General features: G+C 44.7%; 2 protein-coding genes and 1 long non-coding RNA gene across 6 annotated transcripts in view; 1 reads left to right on the top strand and 2 right to left on the bottom strand.

The window, feature by feature from the left end:
- Positions 1-1,325: 1,325 nt before the first annotated feature.
- Positions 1,326-2,689, bottom strand: LOC144276198 (uncharacterized). The gene is made up of 2 exons (XR_013348199.1): positions 1,838-2,689; positions 1,326-1,703 (listed from the first exon to the last, which is right to left on the bottom strand). It is a non-coding gene; the product is annotated as an uncharacterized LOC144276198 (long non-coding RNA).
- Positions 2,690-4,091: 1,402 nt separating this feature from the next.
- DYNC2I2 (dynein 2 intermediate chain 2) lies at positions 4,092-25,104 on the top strand. 3 transcript variants are annotated; one of them, XM_077836163.1, is made up of 11 exons: positions 4,093-4,406; positions 6,837-6,957; positions 7,241-7,450; positions 11,707-11,967; positions 13,038-13,147; positions 14,907-15,064; positions 21,906-22,015; positions 22,345-22,512; positions 22,928-23,160; positions 23,953-24,110; positions 24,644-25,104. In XM_077836163.1, the coding sequence occupies exons 3-11, from the start codon at positions 7,373-7,375 to the stop codon at positions 24,880-24,882; spliced, it is 1,515 nt and encodes a 504-aa protein (XP_077692289.1). In that variant the 5' UTR covers positions 4,093-4,406; positions 6,837-6,957; positions 7,241-7,372; the 3' UTR covers positions 24,883-25,104. The 3 variants fall into 3 exon arrangements, with proteins under 3 accessions (XP_077692288.1, XP_077692289.1, XP_077692291.1); XM_077836162.1 differs by lacking the exon at positions 6,837-6,957 and having other exon boundaries at positions 4,092-4,406; XM_077836165.1 differs by lacking the exons at positions 6,837-6,957; positions 7,241-7,450.
- SPTAN1 (spectrin alpha, non-erythrocytic 1) overlaps positions 25,099-25,855 on the bottom strand; it is a 72,600-nt gene continuing 71,843 nt past the window's right edge. For both annotated transcript variants that reach the window (XM_077836160.1, XM_077836161.1), the window contains one exon: positions 25,099-25,432. In XM_077836160.1, the coding sequence (XP_077692286.1) occupies positions 25,307-25,432 (126 nt within the window). In that variant the 3' untranslated portion in view covers positions 25,099-25,306. The remainder of the gene's footprint in view (positions 25,433-25,855) is intronic.

The following is a 25,855-nucleotide window of genomic DNA, read 5'->3' as shown; positions in this document are numbered from 1 at the left end:
TGGAAATCTGTGGCAGGAGACAACTCTGAATATTTAATTTTTAAACTCTTAAGAACTGTGTTGTTATGGCATCGGTGACTCTAGAACGTACTTGATATGACAAAATAGACATAAATGTTAAGCGCAAACTCTGCAGATATGTGACATCAAGTGTTCAAACCAATCAGATGGGGGGAAAAAGCCAATTAAATGTTGGGATCCTTACACAGAGGAACAATAACATCAAATGACAGAGGGGCTGTGTTGCTACTAGCTCTCCCCCACATACACCCGAACTCTAATATCTAGCGTGTGTGTGGGCGCTCATGCATGAAGCAAGGACAGAAGGTGAACCAGTGCTGCCTGAAATGGGGAGTACGCTCTGCTCTCATCCTTCCATGGACTCAGGAGCTACTCTATCACTTTACACCCTGTCACATCTGACAGTGAAGAGGAGCAAAAAGTCCCTGACTTGTAATGATTGGGAAGGTACACAGGAGTGATATACTATTACAGTTTACACATGGTCCCTTGTAAAGCAATGGGAGTTTTGTAAACACAGTGATTGGAATGGTTGGGTGATGTCCCTTTGAAAAGGAGGAGAGAGAGACTACTGGAAGCAGGAGGTTCCATGGCACTTGAAAGCAACAGTTGGAACTGGTCAGTCGACATGAGAAGGATAAAAGTGAGGGGAAGAGAGAAGAGAAGAGAAGAGCAGTCAGGGAGGAAGCATTACTAGGAAGCTTGGAAGAGTGCATCAGAAGAGCTGAGTGAAAGGAAGGGAACAAGAGGGGAAACCAACAGAATCAAAGAAAAAGCAAGAAGTAGCAGTGGAAGAATAACAGACTGGGCCATCCCTCTAAAAAGAGAAGTGAGTTCCTAGCTTTCTCTCACTGCATGGAGCATATACAGATCTGAATTTGCTTCCTGACCTTTTTTTGGGGAAAAAATACAAACATTTCAAGTATTTCTCTCTCTCTCTAATGAATATATTGTGGTCCCATAGGCTAATTACCTAGTTCTGGTAAAAGGTAAACAGTTTAATAGGATGTTCTTATCAGTACCCAGGAACTACAATGTGTTGTTGGCATTCAAGACGGCGCATCCCAGCTTACTAGACCTTAGATGCATCAATGGGCCATACTAATCATGTGCCTCAGGGATACTGAATGATCAGGCTTGACAAAATTCAATTTTTTTAATATCATTTCAATGGATACTGATGTTTATTTTAAAGCTTTTTTTATTTTTAACCATTTAAATGTTCACACTTGTGGGAAAGTATGGGAGGTTCAGGAAACAGGGGTGGTCAGACAAAAATTATTTAGTGACAGAAGACACTGAAATTCAGAAAGTTAAAACTTTATAACCATTAAAATACAAATTATCAACGTCACTTGTCAAAATATACCAAGTACGTATTGTTAAATCAAACTCTAATACGTTCTCAAGTAGCATTTTTCTAACTTTGCCTGCCTGTATATTTCAGTTATTATGGATGGAAATACTTTTTGTCAGTTTGTGTGTGTACGGTGAAATAGATGTTTACTGATATCTATCAAAAATCTAATCCTTCCAAGCCTCTAAATAATTCATAGACTCAAATGCAGGGTGAGGAGTAGACAGAGGCTTCTCCCACTGTGATGTTCCCATTTGGAAGTAGCTTTCCTACAGATGTCCACGTTTTTAGGTACTTGGAGCCCTTCATATGAAAATCTGAAGAACTGCAGTGAATGGTAAATATATGGTTTATGCCAGAGACAATCCAAGCAGATATAACTGTTTGCAGTATAGACTGGCTCCAGCGATTAAACTTGAAGCCAGCTATTAAAGAAGGAAAAAAACAAGCCACACTTACCCTCTCTGAAGATGAAGACAGCAACAATAATGGATCTTAGGAGATTCACACAGGGAATGAGGCAGTTTCTCCTCAGTGATATGCTTCAACAGTGCCCTGGAGAGACTCCCCTAGGAAGGAGAAAATAATTTAGTCTCCATGACTCTTTCAGTCCCTTGCTTCTCATTTCTGACTGCCAATAAGCATGCTCACCCATGGTACTAACAATTGCTATCGTACAGATGTAATGAGACCAAATACAGTGATATTCCTTTCCTCTTGGCAGCTATTCATACAGCAAACAGGGCTAGAACATTAGAAATAGAAAAGTTCCAGAACACTCCGGGACAGTTGGGAATGGTGACTGTTAGAGCTGGGATTTGGACGTGAAAGACAGCAACTGGGGAGTGACACGAGGGATTTGGCTGTTGGAATTTGAGAGGTGAGAATGGCAGTTCTTAGGGGGAATCCCAGAGAGAAGAAAGCTGAAGAAAGTGCAGTGACAACAGTAGGAACCATCTGAGGGGGAGAGAGGGATCAGGCAGGGAAGTGTTACTGGGATGTTGGGTAAAGTGTGTGAGAAGAGCCATATGAAAAGGAGGCGAAAGAAGAGAGCAAGAAAACCAAGAGAACCAGGGACAATGCAAGAGGCCAGAGAGTGGCAGAGAAACAGCAGACTGAAAAATGCAGTGGAAAAGATGAGCTTCTGGTTCGCTTACTCTGTGCTGAGCACATGAGGGTATAGAAACATAGAATCTCAGGGTTGGAAGGGACTTCAGGAGGTCATCTAGTCCAACCCCCTGCTTACAGCAGGGCCAATCCCCAATTTTTGCCCCAGATCCCTAAGTGGCCCCCTCAAGGATTGAGCTCACAAGCCTGGGTTTAGCAGGCCAACACTCAAACCACTGAGCTCTCCCTCCCCTCCAAATCACTGAATCACCTTCTAACCTGATGTATGTTTAAATTACTCAAAGAATAAGCGCTGTACATTTGGGGATGAAACACAACAAAGTGATTGAATCCATGTTTTAAGAGCAAAATGGAATTCAACAGTAACTACATAGCCATGACCGGCAACTCCAGAACATAAAAAAAAATTGTTTACAATCGATATCTAGTCTCCTAAGAAACCCTATGCTATCTCAATCAAGTTAGCTGAATGCGATTGAAAAGCTCTCTAAACGCTCGTTGAGACGCAGGCTAACGGAAGCATTTGAAGCTGTGGCCTAGGCCTTTTCAAATAGCAACAAGATGGCAGTGACCTGTGCTCGTTATTCACTTGCAACTGGATAGGAACTGCTAATTGAGATATCAAAAACCAATTATTGACTCTATGAGCCAACCAGTGCCTCTCAGCTTAACCTTTCAGAAGACGTTACAGGTTGGGTTTAGGCTTTAGAAGGACAAAGAACCCGAAGCAGCACACTTATTATGAGTGATTAACAGTCAGGTGACCCCGGAACCCCATTACTGAGTGACATTGCCGCATAGCTACCAGTGGCTCCCTCAAGCCTACATCCTTTTTCTGTGGTGACAAATTGTACAGGACAGAGTTCAGACAGCCCGTGATACACTCTTCCCTTGGGCCACTGTGCCAGAGCAGGAGGTGGTAGGTGTACGTTGCACACAGCAGATGTTGTGACTATCATGGCTGCATGGCTACCACAGCAGGCATGCATAGGCCACCACGCCAGCTCGTTACTGGGCAGGAAACCGGCGGGGCCAACCCTCGGGCACTTATGGAGCTGCAAGGCCAGTGGCTGGAGTGTGTTTTGGGGCAAGAGAGCTGCAAGGTCATCGCCTGGGGGCGCGGCAGCCCATCCCTGGGCACAGCCGTCGAAGGCGGGGCGGAACCAGCCACGTGTGTGATGGAGCGGGACAGCGCGCGCCGCTGTCCTACTTTCCCTCTCCCGCGCCCGCTTCTCGCGCCGTGCTCGGTGCCTTAGCACTGAGCTCCGTCCGCCCTCTCCCTGTGCGCGAGGCGCGGCCAATGGGGGCACAGCGTGGGGCAGGCGGCGGAGGCGGGGCCCACATGGAGTCTGGTGCGGCTGCGCACAAAGCTGCCCGCCCCTGGATGTTCAGGACGGGAGGGGATGTCTACGCCTGCGCATAACAGCGCTGGTCTCACATGCCCAAGAGCGGTGTTTTCTGCGCCTGCGGTGTGCGCCTCCCCTCCCCAGTGGCCGGGAGAGGGGGATTGCTGCGCATGCGCAGTGTGGCCTTCGTACTCCTGTGCCCCGGAGGGGGGGGTTTGCTGCGCCTGCGCACAACGCTGCCCGCCCCTCGCCAGCAATAGCAGCAGTAGGAGGCGGCGGCGTTGGTCCCGGCTGGGGCGATAGCGTGAGGGTGCCCTAGCGCCGCTGTTGCCCCCTTTTATCCAGGAGCCCAGGTCCGGGCCGAGGAGGAGGCGTCCCGGCCGCGGAGGGAGTCCGAGCGGCGGCAGCAGCAGTCTGTGCCGGCCCCCCCTGCGCTCAGTCCCGTTACAACCCCCTCCCTCCGCGCTCCGCAGCCACCAACATGTCGGCGCCGGCGGCCAAAGTCAGTAAGAAGGAGCTGAACTCCAACCACGATGGGGCCGACGAGACCTCAGGTGAGGCCGGGACGGGGGAGGGAAGGGAATGGCGGCGGCCGCCGCGGCCTCCTCCCCGCACGGCGCTGCACCGACCGCCATTTTCCCCAGCCACACGGGCCGCGGCCGGGCCGGAGGCGGGAAGAGCGCGGGGTCGGCCGGGCGGATGTGCAGGCCTCAGCCGCGGCAAGAGGAGGCCATGTTAGAGCCCTTTTGTCTGTACTGCCCTGCCTCCTTCTCCGCGGGCGGGGGGCGCTGCGGCCTGCGCGGAGCAGCGGGACCCCCCCCTCCTGGAGCAGCATCCGCGGAGCCTCATTGTGCTCCGCCGCCGCCATGATGCTTCGCCGCCTTGTGGTCTCGGAGCCGCTACTGCTGCATGGTGCTGCCCGGCCGTGCAGCGCCGGGATGGAGCGGCGCTGTCTCGGTGGCTGGCGGGGCCCGCCCCACTGGGGAGCCACGCGCTACTCGTGCAGCGGCGGGACGCGGCTGCCCGCCCCCCGCCCGTCCCCACGTGCGATCCGAGCAGCCCGTGTGTCCTGAAAGGTCGGTACTCGGTTCACCGTGGCGTGGGGTTTGCATCAGTCGCCGCCGTAGGGGGAACTTGTCCCCCGGTAAAGGCTGTCGGTTCCCCCACCCATGGATCTTCGCCTGTTTGGCGCGGGGTGTGGAGGTGCTCATGGCAACGAGTCTCCAGGCCAGCCGCTCTCAGCTGTGCCCGGTTCCTTTCACACACGTGCTTCCCGCACCTGAGTTTTCCTGTGTAATGGGGGCGGGGGAGAGAAGACGACACCAATCTACCCATCTCGGGCCGCAGGGTGGGGGTAGGGCTTGGCTCTGAGGCCCCCACCGGAAACAGCTACCCCATCACACGAAATCCTCTGTGTTCGCAAAGTAATCGGGGGAGGGGTGCCTATGCCGCACTTGTACAGCTGCTTCCCGCTACCTTTCGTTAATCTTAAAACACTTTCGGCAAACAGCCATTGCTTAATTAAGCGCTCCAGCAGCCTCTGCCGAGTTAAAGTTCTGATTAGAAAATATCCACTTCATGGTGGTTTTGAAATATTTACCCGCATCTCTTCCGAAACGCGCCTGTTAATTGTGGAAAACAGCATTTCCAATTGTACTATTTTAATGAGCATTTTGTATCTTATTTTTTCTTCAGTATTCAGTTCACTTAACTGATTCAATTTCTGTAACTGTGTTCAGTTCAGAAAGAATGATTTGGTGTATAATTTTAGTAAATTATTAAACTATTGTTGTTTCAACAGATGGGCTATAAAATACCAAGTGTATATGACAATATATTGTGAATTAGCACGGGACCTGGTTTGAGCCCTTTTTAAAGAAAAAAGGAAAAAGACAGCAAAGCTTTACACCAATCTTCAGAGACTTCACTTAGCAAGTTCAGTTAGTAAAAAATGGTAGTTTTACAAGGTCTGGTGAGCCTTGTTGTATCAAGTGGAAATAATCATCACTCCCCGTGATAAAGCTACCACTGCTCATTCGAGGTGGGGGTTTTTATCGCGGAGAGAGCTCTCTATTCACTTTGACATGCACATGGTAACCAGGTTCTAGATCTGGTAGTTTTCTAGCTGAGTGATTATTAAGTTATTAATGATTATTACTCATTAATGGCTTAGTGAACTAGAAGTGGTCCTTTTGTTCCCAATACTGTATTAGGTGGTGAGGTGATTTCTTTTGACTTTGGGGAGTTACCTAATCTCTCTCTACCTCATTCTCTGTATCTGTAAAATGAATATAATATTTATTTCTACCTCATATCCGTGTTGGAAGGCTTACTTTACTAATATTTCTCAAGTGAAAGATGCTAGAGAAGGGTGAAATATTACTATAAAGTATAATTATTATCTGATGATTGTTCCTTGTTAGATATCGAGAGTAGAACAAATTGAGCTATGGCATAACTGGGTGCAAATCTCTTGACTTTAGTGGAGTTATGTCCATTCTGAGCTATGCCTGCATTGGGGCATGTCTATAAGTGCAGCTGTACTAACTGCTTTACTGGAATAGGAGGAATACCAGTATACTATACTGGCAAAGCATTCCTAGTGTGGATGCAGCTATATTGGTATAGTAAAACCAAGTGAAACAAGCTATACCAGTAAAAGCACAGTTTTGCCAGTTTGTGTCGACACTAGGGTCTACAACCAGCAAAGGTATGTCAGTCAGTCGGTTGGGATCACACCTCTTCACACCATTGACTGACATAGGGTTAACAGAAATCTGAAGTATAGACCTGGCTGAATTTGTTCCCATATATCTTGATTCTTATGTAGGGGGCATATTCATCCCTGGAATAAGTGGCAACAACTCCATTGACAAAGTACATGGATTGATTTAGATCTGTTTATGCCAGGACTGAATTTATCCCATGTTAAAAAGTTAAACCACTAAGTTAAAAAGAACTGGTCTTTTTTTGCCTCTTTTCAGCGTCCTCGCCTCTCCCACCGTGGCCATCTTTATTCCTGGCACCAACCCCCTCGACCTGTTCACTTCCTGTGAACAGATGGAATGTTTTCTCTCCACACTGGGTTCTGGGGTCTAAGCCAAGGTAAATGCCCCCTAAACAGATACGGTGAGGGAACAACGGCAGGCTCATGCAACATGTCCTAAAGAGAGACCCTGTGCCCTTAGCAAAGATGGCGGGTCGGGCTAGGCCCTTCCCTGAGACTTGAGGTTCCATGCCCTTAACCAAGGTGGCCGTCTGAAGCATTGGGTATTCTGTAAGTTCAGTGCCCTTAACCAAGATGGCGGTCATGCCAGTCACAGAGTAGTACAGTGGAATTTTCGCTGTTAACTGATGTCATTCTACAGTGCCTTTCTGGTCTCCATAGGAACCTACGTGGCTGGCTTGGGAAGATGGCAGCTCTAGAGAGGTCGCCAGGGGTTGCTCGAGACTGGGACTCCAGGCTTCTGTGCTTCTAGAGAGACGCACCGCTACCTCTTGCTTTTCCCCCATCGCCGGGATGTTCAGGGACGGTGTGGCGCGCGGTGCCGATGTAGAGTCGCTGTGGCGAAGAGACCAGGGGACCCGCTGCGAGGTGGTGAGCAGCCATGGTGGTTGTGGGGGCAGGGGCCATTCACCGTGGTGGTGGGTTGGTGGGTACCTTGGCCCTTTCTCCTGCACGTTGACTCTGTCCATGAGTCACTTGCTCTGGGGGAAGCCAATAGAGTGAGGCACACAGCACGTTGGCACACTGTTTGCCTCATCCTCAGGCATTGGTACCTTTATTTGGTTCACCTGTGCCATCTAGGTCTGATAGGCTGGCAAAAGATCTCTCAGTGCTTCCTTCTCTGAAATATGGTGGAAATGTAGTGTTTTATCCTGGAGAGAAAATGTACTGTGTCCCTTGTGCCCACTCCCAAATGCTGAACGGCAAAACACGACAGTTGTTTCTTTCAAGAAATCCCTTTGTGCTAAGAAAATTGTGACTTGGCAGCTCTGCTGCCCTTACAGATCTTCAGATAACGCTTTGTCTGAATCGTTAGAGTAAGAAAATTAAACTAAGGATGGAGGGAAGTTTCTGCCATTGCTACACTATTGTCACTGGCACTGTCAGAATATTTACAATCTACTGCATGTGCCTAAGCGGTGCTAACTATATATCCTCCTTGTTGTATTTGTGTCTTCTACCCATCCTAAATCTTCTCTGGCCATAACTTCAGTCATCGCTCAGCACTATACAGTCCCTTTTGGGACTCCACTGGCCTTGTTTTGGGGGTCATCAGGCCTCAGGTTTTCTTTTGGAGTGCTCACTAGGCCTGAAGTCTTTCCACGCCAACAAAATCTCCTGGGTCGTCTTCTACTTTCCTGGAGGTATCCCTCTCCTTTTTCAACTCCACTGCCCCTTCCTGTCTTCTTCCCCAGCCTCATTCTTTTTTGGTAAATGAAAAGCCAAGAAAAGCACTCCACAAAGTCCAAGAAATCAGAAACCCATAGATGTAAGAAATCTGGAAACTTAACTTAACTCTCCATCTTCAGTGGAAAGTGAAATCTTTTCTCTTGTCTTTATTATTCTCTGAGGAGTCAGACTCAAATGAGGGGAGGCATTTTGACATTGTAGACCTGACAGTCCACATTCATTGAGGTGGCCTAATTTATTCTGGATATTTCTGATGAGGAAACACATCTTCCAGATTAAAATAAATAAAAATTCCCCAGGATAAGTTAAATAGAGTCTGAGGGATTCTGGTCTTCTCTGCCCTGGAGCTTTTGGAATAGATTTTTGCTTCAGTGGCTCTGCCCAGAATATAGGGAATTCCCATCAATAGAGCCTGCCTCAAGATGAATAAAGTACAGAAAAACACACACCTCAAACTTGCCTCAGTACCTGAAGTGAACATCTCAATCTCAAGGTTTGCAAAACCAAATAAAAACATAAAAATGGTGATTCCAGTTGAGGGGTGCTGCCTCCCTCAAAGATCTGTTGGGCAAACACAAGGTGAAATTGCACAATACAGCTGTGAGACTGCAACTTCGACCGCAGAGGTAGCGATGACTGGACCTCTCTCTCTCTGGTCAGGTCCAAAAGCCATTACCCCAAAAATCTTCTCAAAAGCCTGCAATCCTCATTTTTCACTTGGAAAAGCTTTCCTCTAGTTTCTTATATGAAAGTTGTCTTCCTTGTAGCAATTACCTCTGTGAGAAAGGTCAGCAAAGTAGAAGCTCTTTCCTCCTGAGAATCCTTTTTTTACTTCTTTCCTGTTAGGGTTGTACTTTTTAGAACCCATGAATTCACATCTAAAGTGTATTCTTCAAGTCAGTCAGGAGACTGTTATTCCTTTCTTCTTCTGTAAACCATCCACACTGCTAGTCCAGATCTTTGGCTCGCAAAATCCTACATTAGCAGAAGACAAACTGATTTTGAGTGCATAGTACAAGCACTAAGTCCTGCCACAGGAACTTCAGTTTTCCTGTCCGTTTTCAGAAGTGCATCCATTTCCACACTTTTTCATAGTGGAAATTGAATAATTAGGAAGTGCTAATTATAACCACCATCTCCATTTATTCCTTCATTCCAGCTTTCCGGCTTCGAAACACCTCTGACTTGCTGAACCCATAGCACTGTTCCATCAGCAGTTTTATTTCTCTTTGGGTAGCTGGCTGGTTGCTGAAACTGGAGTGAAGCCACATCTGTATTTGAAAAAAGAACGAGGAGTACTTGTGGCACCTTAGAGACTACCACTCTGAAATCTGTATTTGAATATTCACAGCAGCTTTACATAATTTAGCTCTTGGAACGGCCTATCTGTTCTTTTTACTGTGCCCTGGGGGCATATGGAATGCTGCAGAAAATCCAGGCTGGAGATCTTGGCTAGGAAAGCATGTTTACTTGTTTACAGGTAGCAGATACAGAAATATCTGTTTCAGAGTAGCAGCTGTGTTAGTCTGTATCTGCAAAAAGAAAAGGAGGACTTGTGGCACCTTAGAGACTAACAAATTTATTTGAGCATAAGCTTTCGTGATGCATCCGATGCAGTGAGCTGTAGCTCACGAAAGCTTATGCTCAAATAAATTTGTTAGTCTCTAAGGTGCCACAGGTTCTCATCTTGTTTCATAATGTGTTGTTTGGTGGAGTAGTCTGAGGCAGTTTTTAGCACCCTTCTGAAAACTGAAGAACTGTCAAAATTAAGCACAACTCCCACTAGCTGAGATGTGGATAAAAGGTGCAAAGTAAACCAGGCTGATGGGCTCAGCACATTTCTAAAAGATTGTGGCTCCCTGTGAATGTAGACTCTGGAACCCTGTGGGAGATGTTGGATCCAGACTGTGAAGTCTGTTCCAAGAGCTGGCTTGCTGTATGTCTTGTACAGTGCTGAGACATCATGATTATAGGTATAGTATAAATAACTAGCTAGAACATGTTGCTGATGTCTGATTAATAATAATTCGGGCTGTTTCTTTGTCATGGCAAAAAATACAGTGGTCACAAATATATGGAAAAAATCCAGAAAGTCATGAACACACACTGCTTTGACCAAATAGCCTTTGTTTTTCGATTTATTTTTGAAATTTGTTTTAATTAAAAATTATTTAAAACAGCATGTCACTCTCTGATACTTCACTTCACTGGACATGTGTAGAGCCAAATTTGTAAAAGTCATGGAGGAGTCTTGATTACTGGTTTAAAAGACCTTAAAAGTCTATAAAGTTTTATCAAAGCCATGACTATGACAAACAAAGAGCCTCAATAATAATGGTCTTTGGAGATAGAAGTAATTTGATACTCTGCACAAGGAGAAGAGGTGTTATGTTCTAGGCCCCCCTAGATATAGGGAAGCATTATTTACTACTTTGCATAACACAAGAAACAGGGGTCACCCAATGACATTAATAGGCAGCAGGTTTAAAACAAACATAAGGAAGTACTCCTTCACACAATGCACAGTCAACTTGTGGAACTCATTGCCAGAGATGTTGTGAAGGCCAAAAGTATAACTGGGTTCAAAAAAGAATTAGATAATTTCATGGAGGATAGGTCCATCAATGGCTATGAGCCAAGATAATCAGGGACACAAACCCCATGCTCTGGGTGTCCCGAAACCTCTGGCTTCCAGAAGCTGGGACTGGACAATAGGGGATGGATCACAGTAATTGCTCTGTTCTGTTCATTCCCTGTGAAGCATCTGGCAGTCATCACTTTTGGAAGACAGGGTACTGGGCTAGATGGCCCATTTGTCTGACCCAGTGTGGCCATTTTTATGTTTTTTTATAGTATGCTGCACTGGAGGAGCAAGAATGAGGGGAATCTGTTTACATTCATGTTGATCATATGCTAAAAGTAACTGAATTTTCTTACCCTAGTAGTACAGTACATACATAGTGTGGACCCCAGTACACAGTTTTTACATCAGTTAAAATTGGGTCCTATGTTTCCACTCCCATAACTCTGGGACTATCCTTTCCTACTTATTCTCCCGAGTACCTAATCACTGTAATAGAAGGTTGGCATCTGTATCCTCACCCTGTTGATTTGAGGGAAGTCAAGGAGCAAGTAACCTCTGTTTCTCTGATTCTAAAACCAGGGTTGCTCCATAAAGTGACCTGCTAGAGGTGTACTTAGATTTGATAACTGTTCTTCTCTTTGTGAAACATGATCTCCACTGGCCTGAGAACTGTTCTTGCATACATGACTCCACAGTCCATAAAAGCCACCAATTAGCCAGGAACCCAATATGCAAGGTTCCTTTTGAGTATATATTCAGTATATTGAGTGACAAAAGGGAATTGTCCTAAATGGGTCTCTATGCACCCATCTTTCGTTGTTTCATTTGTAGAACATTATTCTTCTTCCAACAGAAAAGCTGCCAGACTGGGGAGATCTCAACCATGGAGGCTGCAGTACAATCCCATTCCAGCCGAGATGCTGGCATGCAGACTGATCAAAGTGAGGAGACGATCCAAGACTTGGATATCCAGAAGGAAGCTCCTGTGGATTATCCTGGCCTGCTCTCGTTCCTTCAGGGAGTGGAGGATGTTGTTATCAAAGAGCTGAATAAAAACTGGAGAAGTCATGCCTTCGATGGCTTTGAGGTGAACTGGGTAGATCAGAATGAAACGGTAGGTTGATAGAATTCAGAGCAATATGACCATACTATACAGTGCCAATAGCAACAGCTGTGGAATAGTTGGCTCTGTTACCTGGTGCTGAGACTGTCATTGCTTGACTCTGTTCATAAGAAAATAAGTATTCTTTCTCCTTTTGCCTTCACCCCAGTCTAGTTAGGTAACCTGTCCTTGTGAGTAGCAACAGTGTGTAATACTGGGTTCATCAAAAGGAAGCTTACAATTGGAGTAGGTTAGTTTCCTCCTCTCTTTAACCAGTGCAGTTTAAAATCTCTGATCATTTAGATCTTCCTGCCATATTCTTCAGACAATAGTGTATTAATCATTGTCTGGCAGCATCTGAAAGTCATTGCAGTGCCTGTGGTTTGGCAGCTCTACCTGTTCACATGACTTATCTGTCCAGGAATTTGGGCAGCTGATAGCTATTGGTGCATGCTGGGCATGTTTATTGCTACCTCTTATCAGATTATGGTTTGAGAGCACAATGTAGATCTTAAACCCCCAGAATTGTGGAGCGGGACTGTCCCAAGCCTTCGGGGCATGGGCTCCTTAGTCTTTTCTGTAATTGCTCTGAAGATAGTAGAGTGGGAGATGACATTATGGAGAGACATTTGGTTTGGTGGGAGCATGCAGAGTTTTGCGTGTGATGCTCTCAACAGGAGGCAAACTTCTGTCTTACCTGTATCTACAAACCACAGTTTGTTTCCCCAGACTCTGCTGCAATAAAGAGAGTGGGAGTCTGGACCCTGACCAGGATATTGGTCTGTGGAGATAATGTGATTCTTTCTTCAGTCTCTGAATATAGATCAAGACTAACAAATTTATTTGAGCATAAGCTTTCATGAGCTACAGCTCACTTCACTGAATACATCCGATGAAGTGAGCTGTAGCTCACCAAAGCTTATGCTCAAATAAATTGGTTAGTCTCTAAGATGCCACAAGTATTCCTTTTCTTTTTGCGGATACAGACTAACACGGCTGCTACTCTGAAACCTGAATATAGATCCTAATTATCTGTATCTCCATAGGTTGGTGGCTCAGTATTTGGATTTCTTCTTTTCCAGGTGTCCTGTTTGCATAGCTTATTGTACCCAGAGGCTCAGGATCAGAAGTTGCAGGTGACCAGCATCTCCTGGAATGCCACTGGATCAGTTGTTGCATGTTCTTATGGCAGGTGAGCACCTGCTTTGATCCAGAGCACAACTGAGAGTGGTCTCTGAGACATTTCAGACTGGCCTGCATTCAGAAGCATTGGAGAATGTTCACTTGCTTTGTAATAACTAACCATGTGTATTAGCAACTTATTTATGTTGAAAAAGATATTTAATTGATATTCAGAAAAATCAGAACCCAAGGGCAGTTCTAATTTAGGTCAGATATCCTTTCCCTTTCCTCTCTGTCCATTATCTCCAATCCCCAAAGCTAATCTGTATTTTCTCAGTGTTTTGTTCTTAGGCAGATTCTGTTGGAAAATGTAAAGAGGAGGTGTATGTTTGTATGTGTCTGCAGTGTGTGTGTGTATGGGATGGTTGGATGTGCATACTTGCCTTGATCATAAAATGTCTTGTTAGCCATCACGTGGTCTCCAAGCCCATATAGAATACACCTGGTGCCCATACACAGAAGTGCTCTCAGCCGTGTACTCGCATGCCGGATACTATTTGGATTAGATTTTCTTCCAGCAAGGCTAACCACCATTTTAGTCTTCTTTGTTATTGCCAGTATGGACAGAGATTGCTGGTAGTCCTCCCACTGTCGGCACATAGTAAACTAGTCATTGTTGAAGTTGCTTGTCTGATTTACTTTCCACATGCACAGTTCGTGGTACCTTATTCTGGGAAACCCATTATTTCAGAAAGTGGATGACCTCATTGTGGAGTTGATTGGGATTAGCAAATGCAATATGGCAAACATTTGTTTCATGGTATTTCCAGCTCTGGGGATTTTGCACATGGCAATAATTGCTATAGATTTGCACTGCCCCTAACAAACAAGGTTGCACGCTGATAAACACAAAGTAAATGAAATAGCTACAAAGCAGAAGGGAAGCAAAACTTTGTCTTTTGAGAGGTTTATTTCCTTTGTCCTTTCAGAATTACAAAATGAAACAAATCATGAACCCAACTTAACTGGGGCAAGTAAACATGGAAATGAAATTGGACTTAGGCTTTGAGAGATGTCAGTGGCATGACTTGTGTAAGATCTGCACCATTTGGAGGTGCAAATGGGTGTGAATGAGACTTCATGCTTGTATGACCTCAGCAGAAATGTCATTACATACATGACTAATTAAACAAATGCCTCATTTTGTCTTTGAGATGGGTGGGGGAGATTGTTGTACATCACTATCAGAGCCCTTCACGCCAACATCAAGGGTCCACTTAATGGCTACTCTCTCCTGGCCAAGCAGGACTGAGTAGCACTTCAGCCCCTATCAGTTCTCCTTATTCAGCTGCAGTGGTCACTGCTCAGCAGCACAACACTTTTTTCCTCTCTAGAGCACTTTCAAACCCTGAACTCCTTGTTGGAATGAGGAATGTTGGCTTTTCATCCTCTCTGCAGAACAGTTGATTCTGGTAACTTAAAAAGGAGGAAATGTGTGCTCTCTTTGAGTGGTGACTGTGAAGTAACTTTCCCCAGTGTGGATTCCAGGCTGTTACCTTAGTAGTATAGTTAATAGGTCCTGTAATAATTTATATATGCTGTCAAACACTCCCATCATACTGGGGTGCACCAACATGTACTCAAAATGTAGCACTCCACAGAGATGCATTGTAACCGCAGCCTCCTCTAAAGAAAGGCTTTCGTAGCCCCAGAGAGCACATGTCAATGAAAATGGGAATGCAGCTGGAAATCTGCGTAGCTGAGTGTCTCTCTGTATAACAATGACCAGATGAGGTGTAGCTTTCATCTTGACTTCTTTTCTTTTCCAGACTGGATGACGGGGACTGGAGCACAGAAAAATCCTATGTTTGTACCTGGAACCTGGACAGAAGGGGGTTAAATCCAAAGCGTCCTGATCTAGTAGTGGATGTTCCCAGTTCTGTCATGTGCCTAGCTTTCCATCCATCACAGCCTTCGTTGATCGTTGGTAGACTGCTCTTGCCTTAGATTTTATTTTTAATTGTTCCCCTATCTCCTTCAACTAGTGCCGCTGATTTTCTCTTCAAGGCTACCTGGGTAGGGTGACCAGACAGTAAATGTGAAAAATCAGGACGGGTGTGTGTGTAAGTAATAGGAGCCTATATAAGAAAAAGACCCAAAGATCGGTACTGTCCCTATAAAATCGGGACATCTGGTCACCCTATACCTGGGACTCCTCCCAAGAGGAATGGCAGTGCGCTTCCTCAGTCACTTCCCAAGGCAAGGGAAGTGTTGCTGCCAAATGTGTAATTGCTGTTTTATCCGAGGTACTAGGAATCAGGATCTTCCTTTTAGTGCGACCTTCCCTTCTCTTAGTAGGCTTTGCCTGTTTTATACTACCTCTTGGAGCACTTAGTTTCCCCACTTTCTCAGCAGGAATCTCTGGGAGATGAGGAGGGAGGGCAAAAATCAGTCCTTGCATAAGTATTGGTTGTTCAAGATGGCTGTATATTCCCACTTATGGTATTGCACTGCCTAGTGATGCCTAATGGCAGAACCTTCCCTTAGCATTGTCTCTTAGAGTGCTCTTGCATCCTCTTGTACCCCTCCCCTCAGCTGTCTCAGAGCGAGGCTATATCAGGGGACACAGCATCATCTACCACCTCAGTTCCTTTCAACCATGAGCTTGCATGGAAGTGAACCGCTCTGAACTGTTTGGGTCTGGAGTTCTTTCTCCTTGAGTATTCATTGGTGTTTTGTTGTTAGTAGTAGTATAAGTGTAGAAATAGTTACTTGCTAGTGTTTCATTTCTGGGTGATGGTGGAACTGAAGAGGAAGAAGAAGCCAAGATTCAAGAGGTGTGCTTCCTGCCCTACTACCTTCTCAGCAGTGGATGACCACATCAGGTGCCTCAAGTGTTTGAGAGAGGTCACTCTCCGTCTGAGTATTCTATCTGCTGAACTTTGATACCCCAGAGCTCGCAAGCAGAGGCAGAACAGATTGCAAGGGGTTCTCCTGAAGGAGGCTCTTGAAGCTTCCGAACCAAGATCTGAGATACACTGTTGACTCCTGTGACTTCAAGAAAATTGAAGCAGTTGGAGGATTCCAGGAAGTTGGAACTCCCATCAGCTTTGGCTCCAATTCTCACTGTTCCTTCAACTAGGTCTTTGCTATGTCAGAACTAAGGGCCATGTGGTCGTCTCCATCTGTCTTATTGGATCCATTCTATTCTTACAGAGCCTCTATGGCTCCAGAAGTCAAGGTTGATTCTGGGGTCAGCCTTGGGAGCCAGGAGCATGAGTCTGGTGTTGGATCTGCTGCTGTCAGCTTCTTCGTCCCTGACCTTGGCTCCTGCTTTGGTTCCACTTACTTTTTCAGTTCTGAAAAATACTGTTACGTGATATCTGAGGTACACTGTGAGGCTTCTGATCAATCCTCAGATCTGAGCAAAAAGCAGAGGACCTCGAGAAAGAGGGCAGGCTTCACTGACCACTTCATCTGTAAGGAGAGTAGAACTGTCTGTACTTCCTCCTCCTAGGACTCCTACAGGATCCTCGTAAAGGTTTCCTCCTTACGTCCTTCAAGGTCCTCCAGTGCACTCTGTCACAGATCCAGTGCCAGATCCATATCTGAAGGAGGCTAGAGGAAGAATTAAGAGGCCTGTTTCTTCCTGGTTTGCCCCTCCCTTTGGTCCTCCTCCTGTGGGGGTGCTCCTGAATCCCAGTTTTTGGGAAGACTGACAGTCCAGGGTGTCGTGACCTTATTGGGAGCTGCTGCAGGAATTTTTCAGTTATCCTCCACGTGGATGGAGAGGTGAGTTTTCATTTGCTAAAGATCCAGTGGTGTGGAAATCCCACATCCAGTTCCTCCAGATCTGTCTACATTTCAGGCAGTGGTGCCTGATAATTGATAGCCTCTCTCTTTGAACAGGAGCATGTGGTCACACACTGTGATCCTGGATTTGTCACCAGATGAGCATGTGGGAGTTCCTTCAGTCTCCTCCCCTTTTAATGATACTACACTATTTCACAAATTAGTGGATCGTGTCTAGAACTCATGTGTCTAGAATTTGAATCTGCCTTCAGTGCCTGCGGAAGAGACTTCTCATCTGATGTTTGACATTCTTGGTGCTTCTTCCAGGAATAGGATATCCCTACCTATTTTGGATGGTTGCTTTAGCCAACTAAATCAGTGTGGGTCTATTCCTGGCAAGCTACATTATTTATCCTCAGAAGAGAATTCATATTTTCATATGGACCCTGTACCTAAGTCGCTGGTGGTGGCTGCTGCCAGTAGCAGAGCAAGATCTGGACAAGCTCACCCTATCCTTATTGACAGAGAGGGGAAAGATGTTCTCTCCTTTATCCTTTGGTATTAGGGTGGCAAGTTATCAAGCTGTTGTGTCCTGCTATCAGTTTCACTTGTGGGAGAAGATACTGCTGCAGGAGTTTAACACAATTTCAACGGAGGGTCAAAATATGGTGAAACCCTCCTTTAGGGTTTTTTTGATGTCTTGGACTCTTCTGCTAGTATATTGGCTTCTGTAGTGACGCTGAGGAGACATGCTTGGCTTTGTTCCTCTTCTCTGGAGGTGGATACAGACATAATGTTGCAGGGGATGGTCTTTTCAGTGAAAATACAGATGAATTGCTGAAAAAATTGGAGACGACAAGATTGATAACTCGTTCTTTGGTCTTAATTGCTTCTATTAGGAGATTGCTTCTTTGTGTTATCAGAGGCAGTACTCTCCAGAGTTATCTTCAACTTATTACCCAGAAAATCAGAGATGTCAACAACAGTACCAGCAGGCTACATCCTTTCAGAGCAGCATAAGAAGAGGTCTTTTAAATCAAGACCTAAATTTAAGCAGTCTTCTATTTCCATGACTATTTTGTCTCATACCAGACCTCAGATGTGATGGGAAGATCGAGTCAAAAACCAACCATCTAGGATCCTTCTCTTCCTCTGTTTGAAGAGAGGCTAGCCCTTTTTATTAGTGCCTGGAGGCTTATAATATCAGACAGATGGGTTCTAGAAGTTAAAGAAAAGAGCTATGCCATACAGTTCGAAAGACTACCCCTTCCAATTCCCCATACCCTTCCTTTGTCAGAGAACCTGAACATTAACATGCCATGCATTACATTGATTAAAAACTGGCTAACTGATAGGTCTCAAAATCTAATTGTAAATTGGGAACAGTTATTGAGTGGGTATGTTTTCAGCTGAGTCCTGCAGGGATGGATTCTTAGCCATACACTATTTAACATTTTTATTAATGACCTGGAAGAAAATATAAAATCATCACTGATAAAATTCACAGGAGCCATGAGAATTGGGGAAGCAGTAAATAAGGAAGAGACAAGTGACTGATTCAGAATGATCTGGATTGCTTAGTGAACTGTGTGAAGCAAAACAGTATGCATTTGAATAGTTAAATGTAAATGTGTACATCTAGGAACAAAGAATGTAGGCAATACATAACAGGATGGGAACTTTATCCTGGGAAGCAGTGACCTTGAAAAGGATTTAGAGATTGTGGTGGATAATCAGTTGAATATGAGCTCCCACTGTAACACTGTGGCCAAAAGAGCTAATGCAATCTTGGGCTGCACAAACTTGGAAATCTTGAGTAGCAGTAGAAAGGTTATTTTACCTCTCTATTTGGCATTGGTGCAACCACTGCAGGAATACTGTGTCTTCTGGTACCCAAAATTCAAGAAAATATTGGTAAATTGGAGAGGATCAGAGAAGAGCCATGAGGATGATTAAAGGATTAGAAAACTTGCCTTATAGTGATAGACGCAAGGAGCTTCATCTTTTTAGTTTAACAAAGAGAAGGTGGGGTGACTTGATTACAATCTATAAGTATCTATATGGGGACAAATATTTAATAATGGGCTCTTTCATCTAGCAGAGAAAGATATAACATGATCAAATGTCTGGAAGTTGAAGCTAGACACATTCAGATTGGAAATAAGGAGTACCTTTTGAACAGTGAGAGTAATTAACCGTTGGAACAATTTACCAAGGCTCGTTGTGGATTCTCCATTACTGAAAATTTTTAAATCACGATAGGATATTTTTCTTGTGTAGCTGCAAGCCCCATTCCAGAGCCTGGCAGCTGCGCCACAATGTCATCCAAGATCGCCAGGTCAGAGCCATCCCACCACCCGTGGGGAAGGTTGCTGTGAACTCCGCCATCCCTGGAATGGACAGACAACTGCGACTGGACATTGTCATCACCAACAAAGACTTGAAGATCATTATGGTGGATGTCACAATTCCCTTTGAAAACAGGACCCCAGCTTTCCGTGATGCCCAATCTTGAAAGCTGGAGAAATACGACCCTCTGGCCAACACATTGAGAGCAAGGGGCGACAAGGTCCAAACTCGCGCGCGCCAATCGTTGGAACCCTGGGTGTATGGGCCCCCACTAACGAGTGAGTGTTGAGAGAATGTGGAATCTTGGCTGATGCGGCAACTCATGGTGTCAGAAGCTATCAAGTGGTCGATGGACATCTACCTAGAACACATCACCGGACATCGCCAGTACCAGGAGGGATGAGCTGGAATGCCGATGAGAAGCGCAGTAGGGAAAGTAATTCAAATACTTTCCTGATGGATTGCATTTTCTAATGGCCAACCTATCCTAAATTCTCAGTTACTGAGAGAAAATCTTCACTCATTGATATATTCGCTTTCCACAACCAACTCTGTATAACTTTTCTATGAGTGATGTACCTGAATACTTGGAGGCTAATATCTAAACTGTATTGTTAAATTTACTCACCTAAATTTGGGTTATTGCTGATTATGCACTATATATATCTTATGACTTTATCTACAAATACGAAGTTTGTTTTAAAAATCTAAGCACTATACCCAGATGTACAGACACTCTTCTTAACCTGTTGTGACAAAGCACTGTCCGTGGCTCCTGCATTTCCTGACAGATTTCGCTAGTCTCAGAGGCTCACTGTGACCCTCCATGTAGCCCTTCTCTCCCTAGAGGCACGGGTCACAGCCTACTGAGCCATTTATATCATAAGTGAGGGAGGTGAGGAGAAGCTATCCTCCCTTGCACAGTCTCTGTTGTCTCCCAGTCTGAGTGATTAATCGGGGGGGCAAAAGGAGGAGCCCGGGCCCGCCCTCTACTCTGGGCTCTAGCCCAGGGACCCTAATAGTATCAGCTATGGTAGCTGACCTTTTAGAAACAGGATGTATACAATTCCCTGGGCTACTTCCCCACAGCAGCTCCCACTTCCTCTAGCTCCACTTCACCCTTACCTCAGGGCCACCTTCCTTGTGCTTGATATGGAATGTACTGCTCAGTCTCTCCAACAGCGCAACTTCCTCCCACAGCTCCTGATATGCGCACCCACCTGACTGACTAGGAGGTTTTAATCTAGTTTCAGCCAGCCCCTGATTGGCCTCCGTTGTCTCAATCAACCTAGCTGTCTCAACTGCTTTCTGGAAGGATCTTAATTGGCCCCAGGTGTCTTGATTAACCTGGAACAACTGCCATTTGGTTACCATGGTAACAGGGATTTGTTTTGCCTGAGGCTAACATACCTGTTTCTCATTACTTTCCTATAGCCATTTGGCCTTGCCCCGTCACACTGTGTATTATATAATATTTTAACATTAACTTTAATAAAAATTTTAAACCTGTTTTTATCTGTTAAGATGTCATTCATTATTGGCATAATGTCAGCTAGAAGGGTGAGTGAATTGAATGCCTTGATGGCTGATCCACTGTTTACTACTTTTCATAAAGATAAGGTAGTTCTTAGGCCTGAACCCAGATTTTTGCCAAAAGTGGCATCTGACTTTTAAACCAATCAATTACTTTGCAGGCATTTTTTCCAAAGCCTCATATGAATAAGGGGGAATCTGTTATATATACTTTGGATGCAAGAAGAGCTCTTGCATATTATTTAAACATAATTTAAAAGATTTTGAAAATCATCCAGTTTATTTGTATTTCATGCTAAGAATTACGTGGGTTCTGTCATTTTCCTAGACTGTTTCTAGATGGATTAAACAACACATTCATGAATATTATACATGACAGTACAATTGCATTCCACCAGAGCTGTGGCAGCTGCTTTTGCTTGCCTTAAGCAAGTCCTTGCTGCTAAATCTGCAGGGCAGTGACCTGGAATCTTGTACACACTTTTACTAAGTATTACGCTCTTGATATGGCCTCCAGGGCTGATGGTAGATTTAGAGCACTTCAGTCTCTATTTCATTAGGACTCTGTTCCTGCCTCCAGGTTATTTTCAGCACTGCTTATCAATCTGTCCCATAAATTGGAATATACAGAGCCACTTGGAAAAATGAAGATTACTTGTGTGTAACCGGAGTTGTCACTGCATATTCACACTTCCTACCCGCCTTCCCCTCTTTCTCAGAGTCCTGGTTTATTCTGGCATGTCTGGTTTGCAGTGGAAGAAACTGAGGTGGTAGAAGGCGCAGCGGCCTTGCCTTCAGAATGTTTGGAGACACTAAGGCGAAAGGTAGGATGGGGCACAAGAACACTAATGGACACCGCTAGAAGGTTCTACCATTAGGCACCACTAGGTGGTGCAATACCCATGAGTAGGAATAGGCAGAACCATCTCATGCTTCTACATAGCATTGCATCCGCTTACATCCGAGCTGAATATGTCCCCTGCTTGTTTCTGCTTACATCAGAGACTAATTTATTTTCCCTTGGCCCTTTTTGTTCAGGACAACTCTAGGGGCCAACCTATTTACAGTCAGTAACAGTAAACAGAGCCCATCATGCTGTGTGACTTTCATTAGTAGCCATTGTTTATGTTCTATTGATCCTTTGTCATCTACAGGTGGCCTTTACAGTGGGGAGGTCTTGATATGGGACACGAGCAGGATAGAAGACCCCTTGATCTGGAGGACAGGGATGACAGATGACACTCATACAGATCCAGTTTATCAGGTAATGGGGGCAGTCCACACTTTAGTGGGATGTTCATTGGGTTGGAGGGCAGGAGGAATCACAATCATGGCCTTACATCCCTTTATTTCCTGGGCATCTTCGCACCAGATTAGTACTTGCACAGTTGCATTGAAATCTTTATATTCTCATTGCTAGATTAACTTAACCTCAACACAGTTGAAGAGGGCAAATCCTCATAAGACTGGTTTGCTGGTAGTGTTACCTAATGTCATTTGTCCTGAGACTTAATAGTGTTCTTGAATGTGGGGTTACTGAGCTTGGTGGGTTTGGCGAGGCCCCTTTTCAGAGTTTTCTCATGTTGGGAACAGGTTGACTGGTTTCAGGACTCAAAGCACAGTCACCACTTCCAGATTCTGAGTGTATCCACAGATGGAAAGATCCTTGTGTGGCAGACCCAGAGAGATGGTCAGCTGACATTAGTTGAAGGATTCGCCTTAGTTGCTCAGCAGATCCCTCGGAGTATGAAACTTAAGAAGGTTAGTTCAGTAATTCCAGAGAACATTGATTTGAAACAACCGTTTAATGGGCTTTGTGTGAGTTAGAATAGCTTGGGTTATAGAGAGCAGAAGCAGGAGGCTGTAGCTTCCATGTGATGGGGGAGCAGAGAGAGACTGAAGCTCAGTAAACTTGGCTTTCCCATTACCAACCCACAGGATAGTGTGGAAACCAGCCCCTTAGAAGTTTTGGGTGCAGCAGCCTTGCCCTGAACTAAAGCTAAATGACCAGAGCTAAGTTCTCCATCCTGAACTTGAATACTTATTAGAGGACTCAGTTCTGTAAAAAGAAAATGTTAAATGGTTGGTGCAGGTCATGCAGGCTGTGATTAGTACAGATTTCATGTAAGTGTGTGTTCAATTTCTGAGTCCTTGTGTCTCATCGTTTGTCCCCTAGCGCACACGTGGGGAGACAGCTGTGGGTGTGACCTCGCTCTCTTTCTCCCACTTTGATCCCAGTGTGTTTATCGTTGGTGTGGAAGGTGGATATTCTCTCAAGTGCTCCACTGCAGTAGAGACCACTGCTGCTCCTGGGACAGGTAGCTCTGTTCCCCTCAAGGCACCTGCACAGTTTGCCTTTTCTCCTCATGGTGGACCTGTGTACTGTGTAAGCTGCTCACCTTTCCACAGGCAAGTAAGGGGCAGACTATATTGGCACCAACTGTTACACTACCATCCTTTTCTAATTGTGGTTTTCTTGAGTGACCTAGGGGGTAGGAAAGATCCAATCAAGGGCCACATGCCAGAAGCCCTGCTGTGTTTGTCACACTGGGAAGCTGTTTTAGTGGAAATGCAGTTACCTTCAAGGGAGTTGCACCAAAGCTGAATATACCCCTTGTATAGGTGCAACTTCATTGAAGCCCATAGCATTGAACTTATTTCCACTAGGCTCTTTTTATTCAGGACAACTCTTCCCATAGTTCCATTAACAACTTTAGGGGACAGCCTCTTTTCACATCAAAGTCAACTGCCCATCACGCTACTTGTGACTTTCATTAGTAGCCTTCTATGTTTAAATGTGGAAGTGTACACAGTGTGTGGGTGCAGCCTTTAATGACTGACCATTTTAAATGTCCATAAATCTGTTTCCTTGAAACATGCTGCGAGTCCTGGTGCTGCATAAAATTTGCATGGGCGTGACCAGATTGTTAGATCCTGATCCTTAAATACAAGGTCTCTGGAGACTACAGGGCCAAAGATGCAGTGATTCATGTGATGGCTGGCAAACAAAAAAAAATTGAGTAAAGACAAATAATTTGAGGAATCTTGATACCATTCAGTCAAAATGGCCATACATAAAGCCACCACACACTTGTGCAACAACACAGATCTAATGTACATCAACTTGCAGGCTGCTTAAAAGAACTCTGCTTTGTGTTCTTAATACTTATCCCCTAAGAAGTGTTTTCTCATTTTCTCCAGGAATCTCTTTCTGAGTTGTGGCACTGATGGACATGTTCACTTGCACTCCATGCTGCAGGCACAACCCCTTATTTCTCTCCAGTTATCAAAGAAGTATCTGTTTAGTGTGCGTTGGTCTCCAGTACGACCCTTGGTCTTTGCAGCTGCCAGTGGAGAAGGTAGGTACCCTCTAGCTGCTTATTCCTTCGAAGGAGAAACCAGGTTTTCTTCTGGGTTCTAACACTAGTGCTATGTAAAAGTTTACTGCTTAGCACTTCCCACATGGACTTAATTTGTTTGAAAGCTGGGGTTTCCAAGCTGTCAGTTGGTATAATGTAGTGGTTTTTAGGTCTGGTGTATCAACTACAGTTGTCATATCTTGCCCATTGCCAAAGTCTGTCTGGCCACAGACTTGTGTGGATATGGGAAATTTGCTATCCCATACCATGGCTAACAGCACTAGTATGCAATGTGACTGACTACAGAAAGTGGCCTAACATTTAAAGATGTCAACAGGGCTGCAGCTGGTTTCAGCCTGCCCTGACTCTAGTGAGTAGATCTACACTTCACTGCTTAATCTAGATACTGCCAGCAGGGGTGGACTTTAATCCTTACGGCTCTAGTGCTGTGAGGCTGGAGGGAAAGCTTGAACTAACACTTTACAGTAAACAAATGTAATAACATAGATTGATGTGGATTATTTATTTTAAAGGAGAAGTGCAGCTGTTTGATTTTGGAAAGAGCTCCCAGAAGCCTGCGGTTTCTATAAAGCAAGCTTCAGCTCAGACTCCTGTGTACTGCATAGAGTTTAACATCAAGCAACCTCAGCTTTTGGCAGCAGGGGATGCCTGTGGCATGCTGAAAATATGGCAGCTGAGTTCAGACTTTATTCAACAGGGACCTAAAGAAGTGAATCACCTTGAGCAGCTGGCAAATGAAGTCACTGACTAAGACACTAACAGGCCAGTGTTATGTTACAATTTTTACCCAAAACTGGTCTGTAAAACACATCCATGACATTCGTAATGGAGAGCAAGGTAAGTCCTAGTCACTCTGACCATCTTTACCTGAAGCTATGTAATGAGCAGAAGAGAGATTCTACTGGGCTTTGTTTGTATCACACTTGAAATTGGTACTCAAGCATCAAGATGATTAAACACAAGTTGAAATTTTTGCTGCAGTTTGGACCAGTAACTTTTATTAAAGCACACTGCAATATTGTTTTTTTTTCCCCTAAGAGTTTTAAGCTAAGCAGTTTAAGATTACATCAAAGTAGCATTGATTATTGTAGAACACAAAGATGGAGACGCATGCAGGACTATAGTTAGCAAACGTGAGTATGTTCTTGGTATTTTTAAAGGTTAGTGCTTTTATATCAATTCACAAACAGTGAACGTGTAAATTCTATGTAGTCATAAGCAGAAGGAAGTTCTCTGCCCTTGCTATCCATGTAGGGCTTCATGTGAGAGATGCAGTAATCGGCTTGTTCCCTGGTCAGGTTCTGAAAGACAAAATTGAAGATAGTAGCCTCTACCAATGAAAACAGCTTAGTTTTCACTACAAAGTACTTACTTAATCTGTAAACCTACTTCTCAGGGTAATGGGAGGATTGGATGAAATTACACTAAGGCCATAGAGTCAGAGCTAGGACTGGAATTCAAGAGTTGTGGCTCCTGCTCAGATCAGTTAGTTGACTTCTGTCCTTATCTCCCTCCTACTGTCAGGATCCAGAATGGAAAACTTGTTACTTGGTTACTATAGGCCTTGAGAGGTCCAGAAAGAAAAATCTAGCGTTTCAATGCAACTGGGAAAGTAGTAATCTGTCTTCTTACTGATAGTGTAAAGCACTGGTGTACTCATTAAAGGATCAAACAAACTTACAGACAGCTTTAGTTGTGTCAATAAAATATTTCAGTAGCAGGGA

Source organism: Eretmochelys imbricata, chromosome 16, assembly GCF_965152235.1.
Source record: "Eretmochelys imbricata isolate rEreImb1 chromosome 16, rEreImb1.hap1, whole genome shotgun sequence".
Taxonomy (NCBI): Eukaryota; Metazoa; Chordata; order Testudines; family Cheloniidae; genus Eretmochelys; species Eretmochelys imbricata.
Note: the sequence above shows the minus strand (reverse complement) of the source record. Positions and strands in the feature narration are given on the sequence as shown.

Excerpts from the sequence above, each read along its gene's own strand:
- DYNC2I2 (XM_077836162.1), top strand. The coding sequence starts at position 4,386 with ATGGGGCCGACGAGACCTCAG. Across the intron at positions 15,065-21,905 it reads ACAGCCTTCGTTGATCGTTG|GTGGCCTTTACAGTGGGGAG; the intron begins GTAGACTGCTCT and ends TGTCATCTACAG. Across the intron at positions 23,161-23,952 it reads AGCTGCTCACCTTTCCACAG|GAATCTCTTTCTGAGTTGTG; the intron begins GCAAGTAAGGGG and ends CATTTTCTCCAG.